General features: G+C 41.8%; 1 protein-coding gene and 1 long non-coding RNA gene across 4 annotated transcripts in view; both read right to left on the reverse strand.

Moving 5' to 3' along the window:
* Positions 1–2,659: 2,659 nt before the first annotated feature.
* Positions 2,660–19,183, reverse strand: part of LOC111977797 (thyroid hormone receptor alpha) — a 215,548-nt gene continuing 199,024 nt past the window's right edge. For all 3 annotated transcript variants that reach the window (XM_024007471.2, XM_024007469.2, XM_024007472.2), the window contains 3 exons: positions 7,803–7,949; positions 6,633–6,891; positions 2,660–6,357 (listed from right to left, as the gene is read on the reverse strand). In XM_024007471.2, coding sequence (XP_023863239.1) covers positions 6,107–6,357; positions 6,633–6,891; positions 7,803–7,949 — 657 coding nt within the window. In that variant the 3' untranslated portion in view covers positions 2,660–6,106. The remainder of the gene's footprint in view (positions 6,358–6,632; positions 6,892–7,802; positions 7,950–19,183) is intronic.
* LOC139029129 (uncharacterized) lies at positions 11,607–14,404 on the reverse strand. The gene is made up of 2 exons (XR_011481402.1): positions 13,429–14,404; positions 11,607–12,244 (listed from the first exon to the last, which is right to left on the reverse strand). It is a non-coding gene; the product is annotated as an uncharacterized lncRNA (long non-coding RNA).

Below are 19,183 nucleotides of genomic sequence, written 5' to 3' on the forward strand. Positions count from 1 at the left end.
TCATCCTGCCAATCGCACGTTACTCGCATCTCACCAACGTACGTCACTCACCTCCCACTGAGCACCATAATGTCTTGAAGTACATTCATTTGGCCACTACCCACTAAGCACGGACTTACGCTGACGTCTTTTGGAGTACTGAACTATACTCTTCTTTACTTTACCCTCGGACCTCTTTTTTTGGTGCGGTTTTAACGTCCACGGACCAAACCGAGTCTGAACCAATCATAGACGTTTATGTTTGGTTCAGATTTGGTCTGGACCGGCCTTTATTTGGCCCAAACATAGACATCTATAATTGGTTCAGATTTGGTCCGGACCGGCCTTAATTTGGCCCAAACATATACGTCAGATTTGGTCCGATCCGGACCAAATCTGAACCAATCAAAGACATCTATGATTCACAAGTTTGGAGAGCACAGTACAGCAGTGCACAGCAGAGTACAGTACAGAAAAGTACAGTACAGTACGATACAGTAGAGCACATAAAAGTAAAGAAGGGTAAAGTATAGTTTAGTACAGTATAGTACAGTATAATACACTGTATTTTACCCTACATTACTCTAATATACTCTACTGAACTAAACTGTACTCTACTGTACTGAATTAAACTGTACTGTAGCTACTGTACTGAACTGTGCTGTACCGTACTGTTATGTTCCAACTTGTGAAACATAGCCTAGACATCTATGATTTGTTCAGATTAGGTGTGGTCCGGACCAACCAAATTTGTACTTGTTTGGGGGCAGAGCTCYTTAGGGCTCCCGAGTGGTGCATCGGTCTAAGGCACTGCATCTCAGTGCAAGAGGTGTCACTGCAGTCCCTGGTTCGAATCCAGGCTGCATCACATCCCATAGTGTGGTGCACAATTGGCCCAGCGTCGTCCGGGTTTGGCCGTCATTGTAAATAAGAATTTGTTCTTAACTTACTTGCCTAATTAAATAAAGGTCCAATTTTATATTTACAAATAACACACAGCATGCTTTGCAAGTGTCTGTTTTTACATTTAACATGTACATTTTGGTCATTCCACAGACTTACAGTCAGTGCATTCAACTAAGGTAGATAAACAGCAACATATCACAGTCATAGCAAGAAAATAATATTTCTGTAACCGTGGTCTGCTGGTTTATTCTGTAGGTTGGAATGCTTGGAACATCAAGCTCACATAAACGCATGTGACCGGTGGAATAAATAATAAATAATATATGCTGCAATCTTCAGATGGCTCCTCTTTCCTATATTCAATTGATTTATTGTTATATAATTTCTATAATGTTACATATTTTCATAATTCATTCAGAATGGAAAATTAACCTTACTTCAACGTCTGGAAAATACGTATTTTCGAAATCTCTTCAACGTAATTTTGCTTACTGGGTAGATTCAATATTTTAAAGCTCAACTATGCAAGTGATTCATTTTTTCACTCTAATTTCTGAGAGAAAAATACAAAGACACAATTCACGGCCACGTCTGACGCTGCATGGGCCTTGTTAGGTAGCACTGAATCGATCCACCGAACCATGAGAGTGTTGTATCATGTAGACAAATACTGTAACACAGATACACACATATCACACACACACACACACTGATTCTGGCGCAGTTTACAACCTGTCTCTTATACACATCTAGATGTGTATACCCCCCCCCCTCCGCCCACGACAATATCCACTACACCTTCACATCCTCTGCCTACTGTGGCTACTACCCAATCTCATCATTAACCTGGAGAGACCAGTCTGTTGTAGGTAGACACACATTGTAGCCATGAAAGCGTTAAGATTTTGTTGCCAGGACATACTGTAGGGATGGCTAGCTATCTCTTTTCTAAGAACAAGAGGCACAGGGTCAGATAAATAAAGTCATGGGGTAATTTTGAATATGGGTTGACATGTGAGAGTGCACACACAAGCACACACACAGATGTATGAAGCATTAATATACGTTGCAAWTTTTTTTTGCTTACTTTACAAGATGGCGGGATGCAGGAGGTGGCAAGGAAGTGCTCAAGCCTCAACATCCAGTTTGTGAGTGTTGCATATGATTTTACATATACTGGTTTTTCATATTTCATTTTCTATATTTACATCCTTGGTTATGGCCAAAATCAAACAAAATAAAAATAAAACAGAAACATAGTATTTTGGGGGGGGGGGGGTGAAAAAGTATTGCACCTTGCAGATGGGCAATATTCTCAGTTTGTTTGTGTGTAACATCAATGTGACACCACCATCCGTTCTGCTGGTGAGCGGAAGTGAGGTTGTGGGTGCCGGGCTCCAATCCAACCCCGTCCTYTCAGCTACATTCAATACCARAGAGCACTCAGCCATTACAAAAGACTTCCCCCAAGCTCTGGGCCATTCACATTTGGCTTCACTATCTATGGTCATGGATATATCTGGGAGTGGCCAACTGCCAGCCAGCAATTGATGATGATGCAAGACTTTACTAATGTTAGGTATCCTATCCACGATCCTCCTAGAACCAATTTAATAGGTAGCAAGCGCAAAGGCTTGAGTGTAAGTCTTCTGTAATCACTGCATATGCGCACGGGCCACAAGCACATATCTTTTTGCGCACTTCCACATGCGCCCGTGAATCATCACTCCTCCCAAGTTCATTTGAGTTTTGTGTTGTGTGAGGTATGAGAAGATTGTGTTTCATATTTTTGTTTTTGTTTTTTGGGTTGCATTATTTTTCCTGTTTGTGATTTTTTTTTTCAGTCGTCTTTCATAAAAAAAGGAAACAAAATATATATAAAAAGAAAATATTCCTGTTTTTGTTTGTTGTAAATTCCTCTTGATAAAAGGGACGGACAATCGGACAAATACACAGACAACAGAGAAGTCAACACAAACTATAGGTGACGTGAAAAATAAGTGACATTTCTGTCTACGTTACACTGCACGCATCGTCAAAAAGTGACTACGGCTGTTCTTTTTCCCGTTTTACACAGAGCAGTCTAAGCGTCATAAACAAACATCAACAAAAATTAACATTGAGATAAAATGTAGAGAAAGAAACCGCTCAATCTCCAAGCGTTTAACTTTTGTTCAGGAGTCTTTTTAAAGTCATATTTTTCCTCATTTCGCTTTTCTGGGTTCATAATCATTTCATAATCATATACTCCCCCCCCCCKKAAAAAAAATTCCTCAGAAGGTAAAGCAGCATTTCAACCCCTATTGTCACACACACATACCCAATCGGCTCACGAGAATGAAGGACATCACTATTGTGATAACTTTTTTTCTGTTATTGGTTCTTTTTCAAAGAAGCTTGGAATTTAATCCATTGAGTGCCGATTCTGTTTCTCTTGCCGATCGTCTCCATTTGAAAGTTGGTGGCTCTCCTTATGGAAAGCTGAAGGGGGTATTTGTGGAAATGAGGGGGGGATTAAATGTTACAATGCGGGAGTAAAGGGGGAGACCATGTGATATACTGCCATCTCCCCCTTCTCCAAGTTCACAAACGGTGCTTCGACAACGGGCGACGATCCCCCTCTAACCCATGCCAGATGAAGGATGGAAGGAAGTCTCTCTGTCCCGCTCCCTTCGCTCTCTCCTACTCTCTTGTTCACTCGCTCCCACTGCTGCTTCACTGTTCACATTCATTCGGCGACGCCACCCCAAGTGAGCTGCTATGGCCATCCTTGTCTCACAAGGGAGGCCTAGATTCCGTTTGGTGTCCAGGGACGTCTCCTGCCCAGTGGGTGAGGGTTGGAGGAAGGCTGTTGATTTAATACTGACAATGTGACGGGGTTGGTTAGGAGCCCCGTCCCAGTGGGCCTCCATTAGAGTAGGCCAGGACTCCCAGAGGAAGTTGCATGACTGACAGATGAGTTGGGGCTAGGTTGTGTAGTTGCTAATGAGTGTGGGGAGAGGAGTTTGGACCACTGCAGTAGTGCAAAACCCCGACCAGCGTGGCTTGGGCCAGGGCCGGGGGTGGGGAGACTAGTGGAGTGGGAGGTTGGGGCACGGTGGGAGGAGATTCTGGCTGCTCCACCAGAGCGGTCTGAGGTCTGCTTACAGTGGATTTCTTGGTTGACTCCTCCTCCAGCGGTTGAGGTTGAGTTTGGACTCCTCCTCCAGCGGTTGAGGTTGAGTTTGGACTCCTCCTACGGCGGTTGAGGTCGAGGCAGCGACGCTTGGCCATCTGCTATGAGTACCCGCCATCCRGATCCCGCCCATCGCTCCYCYTCTTTAAGCGTTCATCCACATGCTCCCGGGGTGCTGAAACCCATCTGTCCATTCATCCCTCCCTCCCTCCGCCTCGTTCACTCGTTCAAAAACTACTGCTTGGCATTCAATAAAAATAGGTTGTATTTGAACTTTTTTCCCTCAAAAACAGTGGTAAACACAGCCTGGCCACCTTGGGGTTCTACGCTTCCTCACGGTGTATCGCTCCTCTTCCAGGGCGACAGCTGGACTGTCCATTGTACTCCGTCACATGATTTATTTGCTTCCGTTTCAACAGAAAAAAAAGAGTGATTCCAAATTCCAAATTGAGAAACTTGGTCCCACATAACAAAAAAGAGAAAAGCTGAACATAATGGTTWCCATCCTCCCCTCCCCCGAAAAAGAGATAAGTGACCGTAGGGAAAGGCAGGCCCTCCTGTCTTCAGTGGTATTTCCTTTTGTCTGAGTGATAACACTGAGAATGTGTATCCTGTGTTTGTGTGATTTGTCTTAATGTACGTATGCACACGTGCCTATGTGTGTTTGTTGAGTATCCCTAAAAGTGTATGTGTGTGTGTGTGTGTGTGGGAGGAGGCTGGGGGCAGCTGCCCTGTGTCCAGAGGTGAGGTAGAGCCTGGCGGCGCCCCAGCCTTGAGGGTGTGCCCACTTTGAGGTAAATGGCAGCCGTCATTGGTCTTGCCCTTTCTCAGTGACCCCTACAGTAACAACGACTGAGTATGGAAGCCTGGAGGGGCCATACTGAGCTGAGTCACACAGGCGCGGATTCAGACTTACTTACCCTGCAGGTCAGGGCTACAGCACAGCAGTGTTTACAGTAAATAAGGCTTTGCGTTTCTGAGGGTAGGTGTGTGTGTGTGTGTGTGTGTGTGTGTGTGTGTGTGTGTGTGTGTGTGTGTGTGTGTTATTCAGGATGCTGTTCAGTCTCCAGGCACTGAATCTGCTTGCCAGCTATTAAATCTATATGTTTCCCTCTCTCCCCCCCCTCTGAGAACTCCTGCCAGTGGCACCTCTCCTTCTTTCTCTCTTTTGTTCACTGTTATGACCTTCCTTGGAGAGAAAAGGGCTCAATTGTCATTCATGAGAGGGTCTACTGTTGGCACCAGAAGCACAGGCAATGACAAGGCAGGTCTGCCCWGTGTGTGTGGGTTTGAGAGAGTGCCAGTCACAGGCGCTTGCCTAATGACAGAACCAAAGGTAGATACGGAGCCATGGTCTGTAGTTTTACACATTTACACATTTCAGACAACTGGAGTAGCKTTATAATACAGCACCTGACTTGGTTAAAAACATGCTCACGGTCCAGTCTGAAAATGGCTCAGTTGTGTTCAGCCGTGATTGTAGGTACTAGTAGCTTTGCTCTATGGTAGGAGTTATATGGCACACTCAGTACCTCTGTYTGTGTCCCGGTGTGTTGTCAGTGACGTATCTCCTGAATTATTGTCTTAATTATACTCCCCGAATTAGTGTAACTGACCAGTTTTAAAAGATGGTTGCCATAAATTCAAACAGGTGCAAACCTGCAAAGACCACCATCTAGTGGCAATGTGTGACAACTGAGGTGCCTCCAATAGGGCTCTGAGAGGGGAGCCAGAGTGTGTGTGTGTCTGTGTGTGTTCGCCTTGGCAAAGGGCTGCAACTCCCACTGGATAAAACATCGTGCTCAGACAGGGAGGGCCGCCAAACTGATTCCCAAAAACAGGTATGAAGAGGTGGTTGGTTAAAAAAATGAAAATCCTGTTTGTTTGACTCCTGCTGCTGGTTGCGTTGTTTGTTGTTTACCACGTAAATGTCGGAAAAACACAAGTCCTGCCAAAATCCTTCCCAGCTTCAGAAAAACATCCCTTCCTTTCCCAAGATGCCTCAAGTCGCCCCACTACTTCCTCCTCGGCAGCGGGGGGCGCCACTCACACTTCCTGGTCCTCGAAGACCTCTAGGAAGAGCGGGGGGAAAAGTTCCGTCGGACACTCCACCTTCATGTGGAGGAAGCGGCTGGCGTGGCACGCCCCGATCATGCGCAGGTCCGTCACCTTCATCAGCAGCTTGGGCCAGAAGTGGGGAATGTTGTGCTTGCGGTAGTTGATGTAGTGTTCAAACGCCAGCAGGTAGGTCTCCTGGCATTTCTCGATCTTGTCAATGTTCGTCAGGCCCGAGCGGTCTGTGGCCGAGGGCAACGGGAAGGAGGGAAAAAAGTGTCAGTAAACGGAGAGGGTAAAATTCCACCTAGCCTATCAGAGGGAAAGATGTAGGCCAAGTTGTTTTCAGCTAATAGTACAGCAGATTTTATTTATACTTACTTATAGTTCTTTCAGATCCACACAAAGTGCCTAGGTAGTAGTGGCTAGGGGGTGGATTTGGAACTCGGCCTGAATCCTCTCTGACCTGAATGACCTCAGTTGACCTCTGGCCATTGACCCTTGACCCCGTCCTCACCTGAGCTCATGAGCAGCACGGCCTGCAGCAGCGCCACCTCCGTGTCGTCCAGGTTGAACTGCGCCAGGCTCTTGCCCAGGTCGAAGATGGCGTCCGACACCACGCCCAGGCCGCCGTTCTTCAACTGCTCCCGCTTGACCGCCATCTCGCCGCTAAGGGTCAGCGTCTCGCTCTCTGGYTCGTAGCGCACGGCGGCGCGCAGTGACATGATCTCCATACAGCAGCCTTTCAATAGGATGATCTGGTCCTCACAAGGCAGCTGGACAGAGGAGAGGAGAGAGGGAGGAGGGAAAGACGTGAGAGTAATAGCAGAGTTTATTGGTCGGTCACAGTAATAGACTGAATTGTACACCAATATAAATTCATAGATTTTCATCAAATAGTAAGATAGCACAGAGGTGTGTGTGTGCCTGTTTGGTTGAACTACTTTTTAGGGTTAAGGTTAGAATTAGTGTTAGGGTTAGAATTAGGTTTATGGTTAGGAGCTAGGGTTAGTTTTAGGGTTAGGTTTGGGGGTAAGGTTAGGTTTTTGGGTTAAGGTTAGGGTTAGAGTTAAGGAAAATAGGATTTTGAATGGGAATTAATTGTATGTCCCCACAAGATTAGCCACGCAAGACTGTGTTTGTGTGTATGTAATAGTTGGGTGTGTGCATTGATCAGTTCGGTAACGAATAGGATGGGTAAGATCTGGCAGCAGCCTGTTCATGTCATTTTCAGTTCAGAGAGAGAAAGGAGGAGAAAGGGAGGGCAAGAGAGATGGTTAAGGAATGTAAACAACATTAACTTGAAGTCACTTTTCCATTCTTCAATTGGAATTTCAAAGGACATTTACGCAAGTCTACATACTTTCCAACTGCAGTGGTGTAGGCTTCGTGTGTAGTGTATGTAAAATAATGTTATATCAGCAGCAGTCTACATTTACCCATTCCATTTTGRTTGCCCTGTGACGTTGTTCCTCAGGGTGTCGTCAGAGAAAATGTACATCATGCACATTATACATATTTCAACATGCACTTTCTACATGCATAAACGTAGTGTATTCTTGGTGCCAATATTCCCTCAAAGTTCCTATTGCATTTCATTGTGGTGTGTGTATTCCTTAGATGTGCTGTGATTCATACAGTGTGCTGAGGGGGCTTACATTCCACGCCCACACACACAGGGCTTTACCTCCGAGAACATGGGCAGTTTTTTGGCAAAGTCGACGACGCGGGTGATGGCAGGGGTGATAATCTTGGTAAACTCACTGAAGGCCTCCAGGTCCACCTTGTCTCCGTCCGACGTGGGGGCCACCGGAGACTGACCTATGTCCTCCGGCTAGGGGACAGGACAGGGGACACAGGGACACACAACACACGTTAACAGAGAGCCAGCAGCTGCACAAGTCAAGAAACTTGAGTTAAGTCCTTTGTTATGCTATGAGAGTATGTTAATTTGGTTGCTAGTAAGATGCCATGAATTAAGCACATCCAACAAAAGTGTGAAATTAGATATAGCAGACATTACGACTGAATAGTTTTAAAACAAAGGTTGACATAATTGAGGAAGGTGAGATGTGTAGTAAACAACTTCTTAGAGCACTAAAGAAAATCCACCCTATGGATACAAAGCTCATGGTCATATGCAGAATATGTGGTTGGTTTACATGCACCACTAGCAGATGGGATTCTATGGGGCTCTGTAAAAGACACATCTGGCTTAAACTCTTAACCTTAGTCCATCCCATTTCATTGTGAGTTGAGAAAAGGCTGAAATGTAACATAACATAAGGCTTTGTCTTATTTTATATAATTAAGGATGCACAATCTATACAAAGCTTATGGATGSCGTGACTGAGTCAGGATTATGCGCCCGAGAGTCAGGCAATTACCTAAAATTGGAATAATACAATAATGCTTTGATTACAGTATATACATTTTCCTCAGCCTAACTAAAGCTGAGTTTCAGTTGTTCAAGGACAGCTGTGTTTATGTTTCAGAATTGAGAAATAGTTATCTCTTGACAGAACAGAAAAACAAACGAATTTCAACTGAAAACAAGCCACATTCTACAGCTCTGTAGTGAACTAACTCAAACCAACTGCAAAATTAACCTGTCTAGGTTTCAAAGGTTGACAAAGTCATTCAGGGGTTAAAGACGGTAAACCTAAGTATGTTAACCCTGTCTAAGCCGCTTGTTAAAATAGGTCAAAGATCAAGCATTTACTGTCTTTTAAACCACTCTATTAGCAAACTGGGTTTGAAGCTAGGTTGGGTGACCAGACTGGCATTACAGGGGGCACTGGCACACAAAAGCAATGGTCAAAAATCCATTGTAACCAATGCCCTCAAACAACCTCATCATCACTCAAGCAATTAAATTTGCAGAGGGGCTCTTTCCATCTTGACCTTCAATCAAATAGGTTAGACATAATATAATGGGTCCTCTGCAGGACACAGGGCTGGAGGTGGAGTGGACTGGAGCTTTTTGATTTGGCCGGTGATTTTGATTCCAAGTGGCTGGGCGATAAAGGTAGTCTATGGCTTGTTAGCTACTGTTAAATGTAAGTTATTTACTAGCATACATTCTTGTCCAGAACGACTTACAGCAAGTGTTAACAAAATGCATTACATACTGTATAAAATTTATATTAAAAGGAAAATTCACCGCTAGACACTATTTGGGGTGTTTTCCCAGTCTCCCCACATAATTATGAGTGATGAGAGGGTGTTTCAGACATAATTATGCACTATAGCTGTATTATTATTTATTTTCGTGCCAGGAGACGTCATTGGTTGATTGAGCCTGCTGAATTCAACATTTTTTTATTTGTACATTTGTACATTTAGCTCATTAAATTAATTCACCAATCAGTGCGTATACAGCAGGCAAGCTAGTTGTTTACGTGCACGATGGYCAGACAAGTGGGTTTGAGGAGGCTTGAAGCACTGTGCATTTGTTATGACATGCATTATATGGATTAGGTCCACAGAWTTATACCTAGGAGGAGCGGRTTKTATGGAGAAACGTTGAATGTCCTTTGAGCTAGCTAGTTAACAAGCTTGAGCTAGKAAGCMTTTGTGTGCAGAGTGGCACCAGAATTAAAAACGCGTCTTACCTCTCTGTAGTTAATAAATCCAACTTGAAAACTAGGCCTGTAATATCCTTAACTAGCATTGAAAAAGTTAAAAATTTAAAAATTTAAAAAGTTAAAAATTCTTCTCAAGCTAATTAAAAAGCTCTATATTCTGAATAAAGCTTCAACGTAACATCAGTAACCTATCGTTCGGGGGGCAGATAGTTTAAACACGCACAGGCAAAGATTTTCAGCTTGCAGGCAGACAATGGAATACGTTTCTGGGTGACAGTGGTGGCTTTGCATAGGCGCTTTGTTGCGTTTTGTTCTGGGAGTAGAAAAAAATGCCTGGAACATAAAATAACGTTATTAACCGGTTCTCATGCTTCTAAAAATAACGGTACTGTTCCTGAACAGTATGGGTCACTTTCATTCCAGGATCCATGTTTGTTATTTTTGAAAACGTATTTGATGGTTTTCTGTTCTGTTCCCTGAACCGGTTCCAACCCCTACAGACAGCCCTATTTATTTTAGCCGGAATACATTGAAGACGTGTTGAGACAGCGATAAAAAATAATTGCGAGACCAGCAAGCAGCGGCCTAAACCAGATGGATCAGGAATCAGGAGGGCAAATGACAGTCATTTTGCTGCTGTTAGCTAACAATATAACCTTTTTTTTTTTTTTTTTTTTTATAATATATATATATATTTTTTTATATGAGGCAGTGTTGTTCAGTACAGTACCATTTGGTGATTGATTCGGACATAACGGGGCTTGCTAGTACCACTACAAGCCAAGCTAGCAAAGTTTAGCTATACCTAAAATGTACTGTAGTCTAGCGTTATAGCTAGCCTCAGTGCCTCTCATTAGGAGCAAAACTGGAAAAAAGTTTGGATGATGTTGGAGAGTAAAGGAATGACTGGCTTTATGCCTCTAGTCTTGGAGTAGCTATACCGCTGTGTTGTAGCTAGCTAACGTGTCTGTTGGACGTATCGTGTCCTACACCATGCTGCTACAGTAAGAATACAGATGGTAAAGTGATTGTCCATGAATGTTTAAGTGTTTTTCGTCTTTCTCTCACAGACAATACCACTTGGATTTAAAGAAGTTGATGACTCTCGAGTTACACTTGTTATCCAAAGTGTAATTAATATCTTCACCATGCTAAAAGTGATATTCAATGTCTGTTTTTTTACACATCTACCAGTAACGTTAGGTGCACTTTGCGAGGCATTGGAAAACCTGTTTTTTTTTGGTTGAATCTGTGTTTGAAATTCAATGCTCGACTGAGGGACTTTTACAGATAGATAATTGTATGTGCTGGGTACAGAGATGAGGTATTAATTCAAAAATTATGTTAAACACTATTATTGCAAACAGAGTGAGTCCATGCAACTTAATATGTGAATTGTTAAAGCTTCAAACCTGTAACTTTTTGGGCGACCCGACCAAATTCAATTAGAAATGTGAGTTWTKGATCTYTCATTCTCATTGAAAGAAAATCTAAGATGRTTCCCGTACTTAAGTTTCATTTTGCACACCAGCTTCAAAACAGATATTTCAGTGGTTTAGATGGTARAATGATTKTCTACGCTATACTTGCTTGTTTTGTCACAAACTGAAATTGGTCTTAGAATTTTAGCATCCAGGAAATGGCAGYGCGATTTCTGCATAGTGCATCTTATTTAGGCTTGCCATAAAGGGGTTGAATACTTATTGACTTAAYASKTMWKAMSTRTTTTWYYKKWTTMMWAAAAATCTTGAAAAACATAATTCCACTATGACATTATGGGATATTGTGTGTAGGCCAGTGACAAAAAATATATATAAATGTAATACATTTTCAATTCAGGCTGTAACACAACAAAATGTGGAAAGTCAAGGGTGTAAATACTTTGAAGCCACTGTATGCAAGTGTTCCCATTATAGAACTAGTATTTATTATAAGCATTAGTATACATCTTTCTACTGTATATACAGTATGTCATACATTGCCATAACTTCCTGCATGTAAACTCACCTCGGTCTCCAGAGCAAATAAACTTTGTCTTGAAGACAAATCTGTTTTATTTTAACATGTTTACTTGCCAACAAATTCAAGTTTAAATGATACACCACCACCCTTCATCATTTGTTTTAGCAGTAAGATTGAAGCTAGTTTACCCAAGTACATTTCKTGAATATCACAATGAATTTAAAGTCAGCACTACTGGTTTCTGATGCAGCTGGAATCATTTAGTCACTTGTCAGTKCACTTGTAAAAAAATATATATATATAAAACACCATTATATACATATGTTCAACAGCTAGCAATAACTATACCACAATGCAGTTGAGCATACTAGGCATTCTATATTATACTACAGCATCAGTCACACTGAATATGGATGATTCGTTGGTTGAATGTTCCAGGCAGGTTCCAGAATGTTCTTGTGCTGAATGTCTTGTTGGGTAATGATGGCAGCTGGTTTAGCAGGCTTTGGCGCTGTGGTGATGTTCTTCACCACCCACTGCTTTGACCTCTTGCAGATGATTTATATGTACTGCAAGTCTCCTTGAAAAGACATGAAGACTGATCATGAGAARGTGTAACCARACAATAAACCATGTTAATCTATAAACAAAAAAGGCTACAGTAGACTGTTTTTTTTTTTACACTTAAAGTCAATAATGGGGCATTGAGATGGGCTGTTAGCAAAGATGTGAAAAGTTTGACTTYTAGACAGTCTAGTCATGTATTGTTGTGCATGTGCACCTACAGTTGTGCAGTTGAGTAGACAAGCACTGCCAACAATAGAGTGAATAGGCTAYAAGAGTATACTAACAGCCCCTCTACCCCTAGCCCCATGACTCTTAGTTCTATTACATATAAAAGTAATTGGACGAAGGTGTCTTCTTTAAGGGGGAGTTTTGTTAAGAGCCTTGACGCTCCGTCTGAACATTAACACGCATCGCTTGCAGTACGGTTTTGGAAGCATAAGGACCTTATCTTTCATATCGGCGAGAAATAATGTTAAACAAACCATAGGTTCAATTGATTCACACCTGTGTGTAAATGGAAGACAGACACCACAAACGTGTTGTCACTGGAAAATAATGTTGGCTGCAGCTGTGTTAAAACAGTAAGTGTGTATTTTGCATTTGTGAAATTGTGATATGAAAGTATAGGGATTTATGTTTCTAGAAATSTACCACAATTGAGAATCGATTCACGTATAGATGGAGTATTTGGCTGTTTTAGCTTCCAGAGCCAATTCGCCCTTTAAACAGAACATGTAAGGTTATTGGACTAAAAAGAGMAACGCTAGCCTCCTTTAGTCCAATATTGGGCTACTCTTCCCCCWTGCCAAATAACTGATTGCAAGGGTGTGAAACATTTGAGGAGCACTTGTCTTGTAGACAGTTRAGTGTATTGGTGATTTTGTTTTCTCAAGATGATATTGTGCTTTCATAAATCCCCTTGGCTGTTCTGGCTTGGTTCAAAGTCAGATGATGTTGTCCTTGAGCTTATTCCAATCTGAATGTTGTCATCCAATGGGTCTAAAGGCTCTGTACTACTAAAGCTGGTGTCATTGTCATGGTCGGCAGGATTAATCATCAGCAGCAGGATTAGTCTCTATGACACACAGTAGTCAGTGATTAGCCAACATTTTACTACTTTGTCCCCATCAATACACGCTCAAACAAGGTACTACATTCACCCACCCCCCATAACGTCAATGGATCATGCATACTAACCTTGAAACACACAATACCCACCCCCAACAGACCAGCCAGTCAACCACACCATCCCCTGGTGCTGGTGCTGAGCTTGATGTTGATGCCACTGCTGATGTTGTTGGAATCGMACTCTAAATTGAACAAAACATTAGTCTCTGCGGTAGTTAGCTAGCTAACGTTAACTTGCAAGTTACAAAATCACATCACCAGATAGCAGCTGGTATGCTTTGGAATGTCTAGCCAGCGTATTGTGAAAGCTAGTTATCAAAATGTTGGTTTAGATAAAGAAATGTAGTTTGCTAGCTAGTAGTTAGCTAGGTAATGTTAGCAACGTTCCCTCAGCTTGACTTTTTTTCTGCTGCGTTGATGTTGGCTGATTGGATCCCTTCCTCTCTGAAGTGAAGAAGGAAATTGATGGAATAGCATCACTTTTCAACAGTCGACGACTTGGCAAAATCATCAGTTGAGACGTCAGTTCCGTTTTGAAATACTCTGGCTGAAAGTGCTGGTTACAAACACAMACATTTTTATATTTCTCACATCAATTGGATACATCTCCATAGGGCGGTACTACGTCCTGAAATCACTATGAAATCTGGATATTGTCGTTTGCTTACAACCACGAAATGTAGCTGGCCCGTTTCTACCGGTGAGATGCAGAAACGCTCGTATTTGCGTGTAACATAAGGTGACCAGATTTCTGAAATGAAAACCGGGGACATTTCCAGGTCGGTGGTCAGTATATAATTAAAATAGCCAATGTTATATTATCTATAAAATAAAAAWGGGGGACATTTCCGGTTTCATGTATTTAGTCTAACAGGCACACTGTGATACAGAGAAAATAACTATATTACAGAAACGCTACAGACAAGACAGAACTGTCCGATCTGAACAGCCATTCAGTGGTCCTGGTAGAATAAGAGCAGAAGAAAACATGAGCAAAATTGYAAAAAAACAGACAATAGTATATGTGAAATACTTAACATAATAAAGAAATAAGATGCTCATGAGATTGGTAACTACATAATATACTTATACCAACCTAATCTGTATATTTCTCAAAAGAATGTATCTTATTCAGGATTGCTCTGTCTTTGGCCAGCTTCTCCATGAACTAGCAGGGGAGGTTGAAGTTTATCTTCACAATAAGCATGGCCTTGATGGTAGGAACAGTGAACCTATTTCTTGCTGCTGTCCATAGATCATTCATTTGGGAGAACACTCTCTCGACTCGTGCATTACTTCCAGGTAAGCACATGACAACAGACCCTAATCTAGCCAGGTTAGTGTGTGGGATGTCATTCTCTTTGAAGTGGGTAACCACCGTGCTCCATCTCTGACTAAACGGTGTCTCAGATGTTTTCCATTCTTCAAGCGATCCCCCCTTTAGGAACTCTTGCAGGCCAGTAACCTCGTCACACAATGCATCCTCATTGATGGTCACATTGGGGCATTTATCCTGCAGTGTGCCTGCTGCCTTCTGAATCTCTTCACGCAGAGGTTGCCTTTTTAAAAGGAGACCATGTAAATCTTTTAGATTATCTGTGTGCTTTCSCCATGCTTGCAAGTAGTTCARAGCCATAGTGAAGAATGATTGTGATGTTTTGAGAAAGCTCTCTTTAGACATGGCTCCATTTTCCTCTAGCTCTCTCAGAAGTCGTCTGACCAAAACTGGAATGAAGTTGTCATCACGTCTTGCAGTGAATTTTGCCTCAACGTTTCTCAGAATTGCAGCGGACTCCACAGCACAGCGGTCCTGGCCTCCAAGCATCTTGATCGTGTCACTGAATACGGTCAAGTTTCCATGGACAAAGGCCAGCCAAAGTTCAGTCAGTGGATCTACGAACATTGTTCACAGGACAACAGGGCATTTGTCTTCAGAAATAAAAAAGGATTTCAAATGGCACATACCTTTTCAGCACTCTTTCTAGAGCAGGGAGCATGGACATCCAGCGAACATTGCTGTGTCCTAAAATGTTATGGTACTCCTGGCCAACAAACTCACAAAAGCCCTTCAGTCTTTCTACTCTGACGGTGAAAATATAAACATATCCAAATATCTTTGTGAGCAGGTACTCAACATCATATCCAAAGCTGTTCTGGCCGTGTTATGAATGATGTGGGCAGGACAACCTAAGTCAATCACCTCCAGCTGCAGAGTATTTTTTACTTTGTTATGGACATTGACCCTCCCCAGCCTATTCAGTCCTCCAAAGTTGGTATTTGTTGTCGGCAGAGAATGTTTTCCAGGTTCCATTTTTGGATGACCACCAGGACTTCAGCTGCAATTTCCTCTGCTGTTTCTCCATTCAATTCAACAAGATCAAGCAGTTTTGTTTCCACAGATGTGCTGCCATCATATATCTTACATATCTGACTACTATTGGCAGCAGCTTTACATGTCCATGATTGGACACATCAATGGCCAGGGACACGCATTCAACCTGTTCTAGGTCCTGTGTTACCAAAGTAGTTGCCCATGGTGCTAACACGTTACTCACTATGGCTTCACATTTTGTCCTAGCACATGTAAACTTTGGCTCACAAAGCTTCCGTGTCAGTTGTGCTGTGCAGTCCATAGATCTGTAACTATGATTGTGTCACACGTATGCAAAGACACCCTCCTGCACAGCTAAACCATATTCTTCTTGGGAAGGCTCTACCTTCTTGAAGAATGTGGTGACAGAGGGCATACCAACACGGGCAATCAGAGAGGCTTTATGCTTTTTCGTCTGCTGATGTTCTACCACTGCCGTTCTTCTCCGGCTGCCAATTGAAAGAGAGGAATTACAAAGGGTGCAGTGAACAATTCTATCYTCTTGACCTGAGCGTATGAATGGAAATTCTCTCATCATGTTTTTCATAAAAAGTGCATTTCTGTTTCTTGGAAAGAGTCATTGTATCTCCTCTGTCTGTTCTTCTTCACTCTCCTTTCTTCACTCTCCTTGTGTCACTCTTCTTACTCTCTTAACTTGTTCTTCTCCTCCAATCTTTCTCCTCCTCTTTTCTTCACTCGTCTTCCTTTCCTTCTCTTCACCTTTCCACCTCACTCTTCTACACTCTCCTTGCTTCACTCTTTTTACTCCCTTAATTTTTCCTTCTCCTTTCTCTCCAATCTGTATTAATAAACAGCATACTATTAGATAAAATACTTTGGTTAACAGATTCCCATTGCTTGCCTCATTTTTGTATTTGATCTCGAAAACATTGTTTGGAATAATAAATTCCTCCTCTGTCTCCTTCACTCTTCTTCCTCCTCTCCTTTCTCTCCACTACTAATGTTATCCATGAACATTTCTAAATATATTTTCACACTACTTATTATAAATGKCAAACCATTAAAATTGTAATCTACAAAAATATTKTCCGAATTAATTGTGCATTKATTTAATATAATCATATTTTCAAAATAGCCCGTCCACTGCATGTTTACATGTGAACGTTTTTTAACCTAGCTATCATAACAGTAGCTAGCTAACTTAGCTAGCTAACTTAGTCTACATAGCTAACGTTAGCTAGGATAACCTATTTAAAACCTTATAGAGCAGATCATCTATCTATATAATAAATTGTGACATAACATCACTAGCTAGTATCTCAAACGATGGTAACTTACCTGGCTTGAAAATACGTTTCTGGTGATGTTGTGGATTCACTTGACACTTGCTAGCTTCTGGCCGAGTTTTCCACAGCAGTTTTCTCTAAAACTATCGCGAGSAAGTAGTTAGTAGAAGAAGAGTGAATGAAGCTGCTATAGCTAGCAGCCCCCTCTGCTGGACAAAACAAGCACAACGCGATTGAGACGTCAACCGGTAGGCTCTGRTGCCTGGTCTTTCTTGCCAAGTAAAATATTTCACTTTGTTCTGTTTTTAACGCACAGTTAAAAACGGGGACAGCTCCAGCCAGGGACAGGCCACCAAAAACGGGGACTGTCCCCGGGAAACTGGGACGTCTGGTCACCCTAGTGTAACAGTGAGGATTTTTTATATTTTTATGACACATAGGATAAGTTAACATATTAATGGACATATATAGTGAAATAGAGCAGRGGTGAAATTTCCCTTTAAGGACTAAACTAGCTTGTTATAAAACTGTTAGTTCTAATAGTGTTATGTATTAGATACTGTAGCTAATAGTGTTATTCAGGGGTGAAAGTAGATTTTATTTCTTCCCAGTATGTGGACCTCATATGTTTGCACGAGCTTAAAAAAATGYTGGGTCTCATCATAGAATTCCATTATAGAATCCATATTATTTTATTAGGATCTCCAACGGCCTAATAGTAAAGATGTGTCGTTTAACTTTTCAAATGTATTAGCCTACCTTTTAATGTGGCATAAACACAACCAGTCATGTTTTCATCTGATTGTTATACAATTACTTCAAAAGGCTTATGTAGACTACTTGCTCACGTTACTCAAGAACAGATAAACGACGGGGGGTGAGGGAAAAAACTGTTTTTAAGCCTCATGTACGTATTTTTCTGCTTATAATTTCTGACATTTGGAAGGCTATTTGTTAGCCAACTTGTCTATAATTAGATATATGCAGCTTCTCTTCTGTCATTACTTAATGCTCGTCTAGGACTCTAAATAAGCCCTTGCTCGCCAGAATAATGTCATAAATCGACAGAATGATCAATGAATCATCAACAATCTCGTTGAGATTGGTTCAATTTTCTCTATAATRTCTGAGTGAMGACATTTAGGGACCAGGGAGATTTCCAAATGACATCAGTTTTAAGGAAATTAAAAGCTGTGAAAACGATCCAACATGTTTCTGATAGTATTTCATTTAGTCTTGAATGTCAACTTTTATTCTCTCAAGATGCGGAAAGAAATAAATCATATTTCTCAACTCCTGTTCCCATTTGTATGCCATTTGATAAATGCAAAGAGACATCACTTACAAAACATCAAAATGTATGCATACACTGCTGTACGCTCGCGTCTCAGTCACACCACAGTTTGGAGCGTATTCCACAAGTTTTCAAGTCTATTTGCTAATTTTTWATGACAAATAGAGTCTTTGTTTTAATTATTGTGATATYTCCACATGTTTTACCAGTACGGCGTACCCCTACTATTTATTTTCTGGTACTCCGTACCGGACCTGTTTTTATTACAGTGGTAGAGGTGAAGTACTATAATCATCTGTTAGGTTAATCATATGACTTCAGGCTAGACATGTGTTATCTTGGTAGTAGGTGTGGTTCAGGAATGCTCTCAGCATTCTTCTAATGCCCGGCATTTCAGTCCCATTAAATTAGCGCTGCTATGCCCAGAGCCACATGTGATTTGTATCGCTGTGCATATTCTGATGGGCCGTGTTGTAGGCTATTTTGGGGTGTATATAAGTTGATAGGACATTTCTGTTATGGTGTGATGTCATTGTGTCATCACTTTTGCTGAGCTTTGAATACACACACACACACACACACACATACACACACACAGCAAAAGCAGACCGACCACAGTGCCAGAGAGAGACACATTATGTCACTGCTGTGGCCAACACGCAAGCACATACACACACATTTCACACACACGTCTCACTCTCTCTGTCTCTCCTTCTGTCACTCACTCCCTCTCTTCACATTGAACCGTTAGTACTTAGTTCTCCACAGTAAAACCATTGCTACACCCTTGTAACATGCTATCTCAAACCTACAGTGTCTATAAGGTCCCTAGTCTAGAAACTCTAGGTTTATGGATTAGACATGTTTTAAATGTTATATGTGTTCAGGTATTTATAGAAGAGTTCAAGTTTC

This window comes from Salvelinus sp. IW2-2015, linkage group LG18 (genome assembly GCF_002910315.2).
Source record: "Salvelinus sp. IW2-2015 linkage group LG18, ASM291031v2, whole genome shotgun sequence".
Lineage (NCBI taxonomy): Eukaryota > Metazoa > Chordata > Actinopteri > Salmoniformes > Salmonidae > Salvelinus > Salvelinus sp. IW2-2015.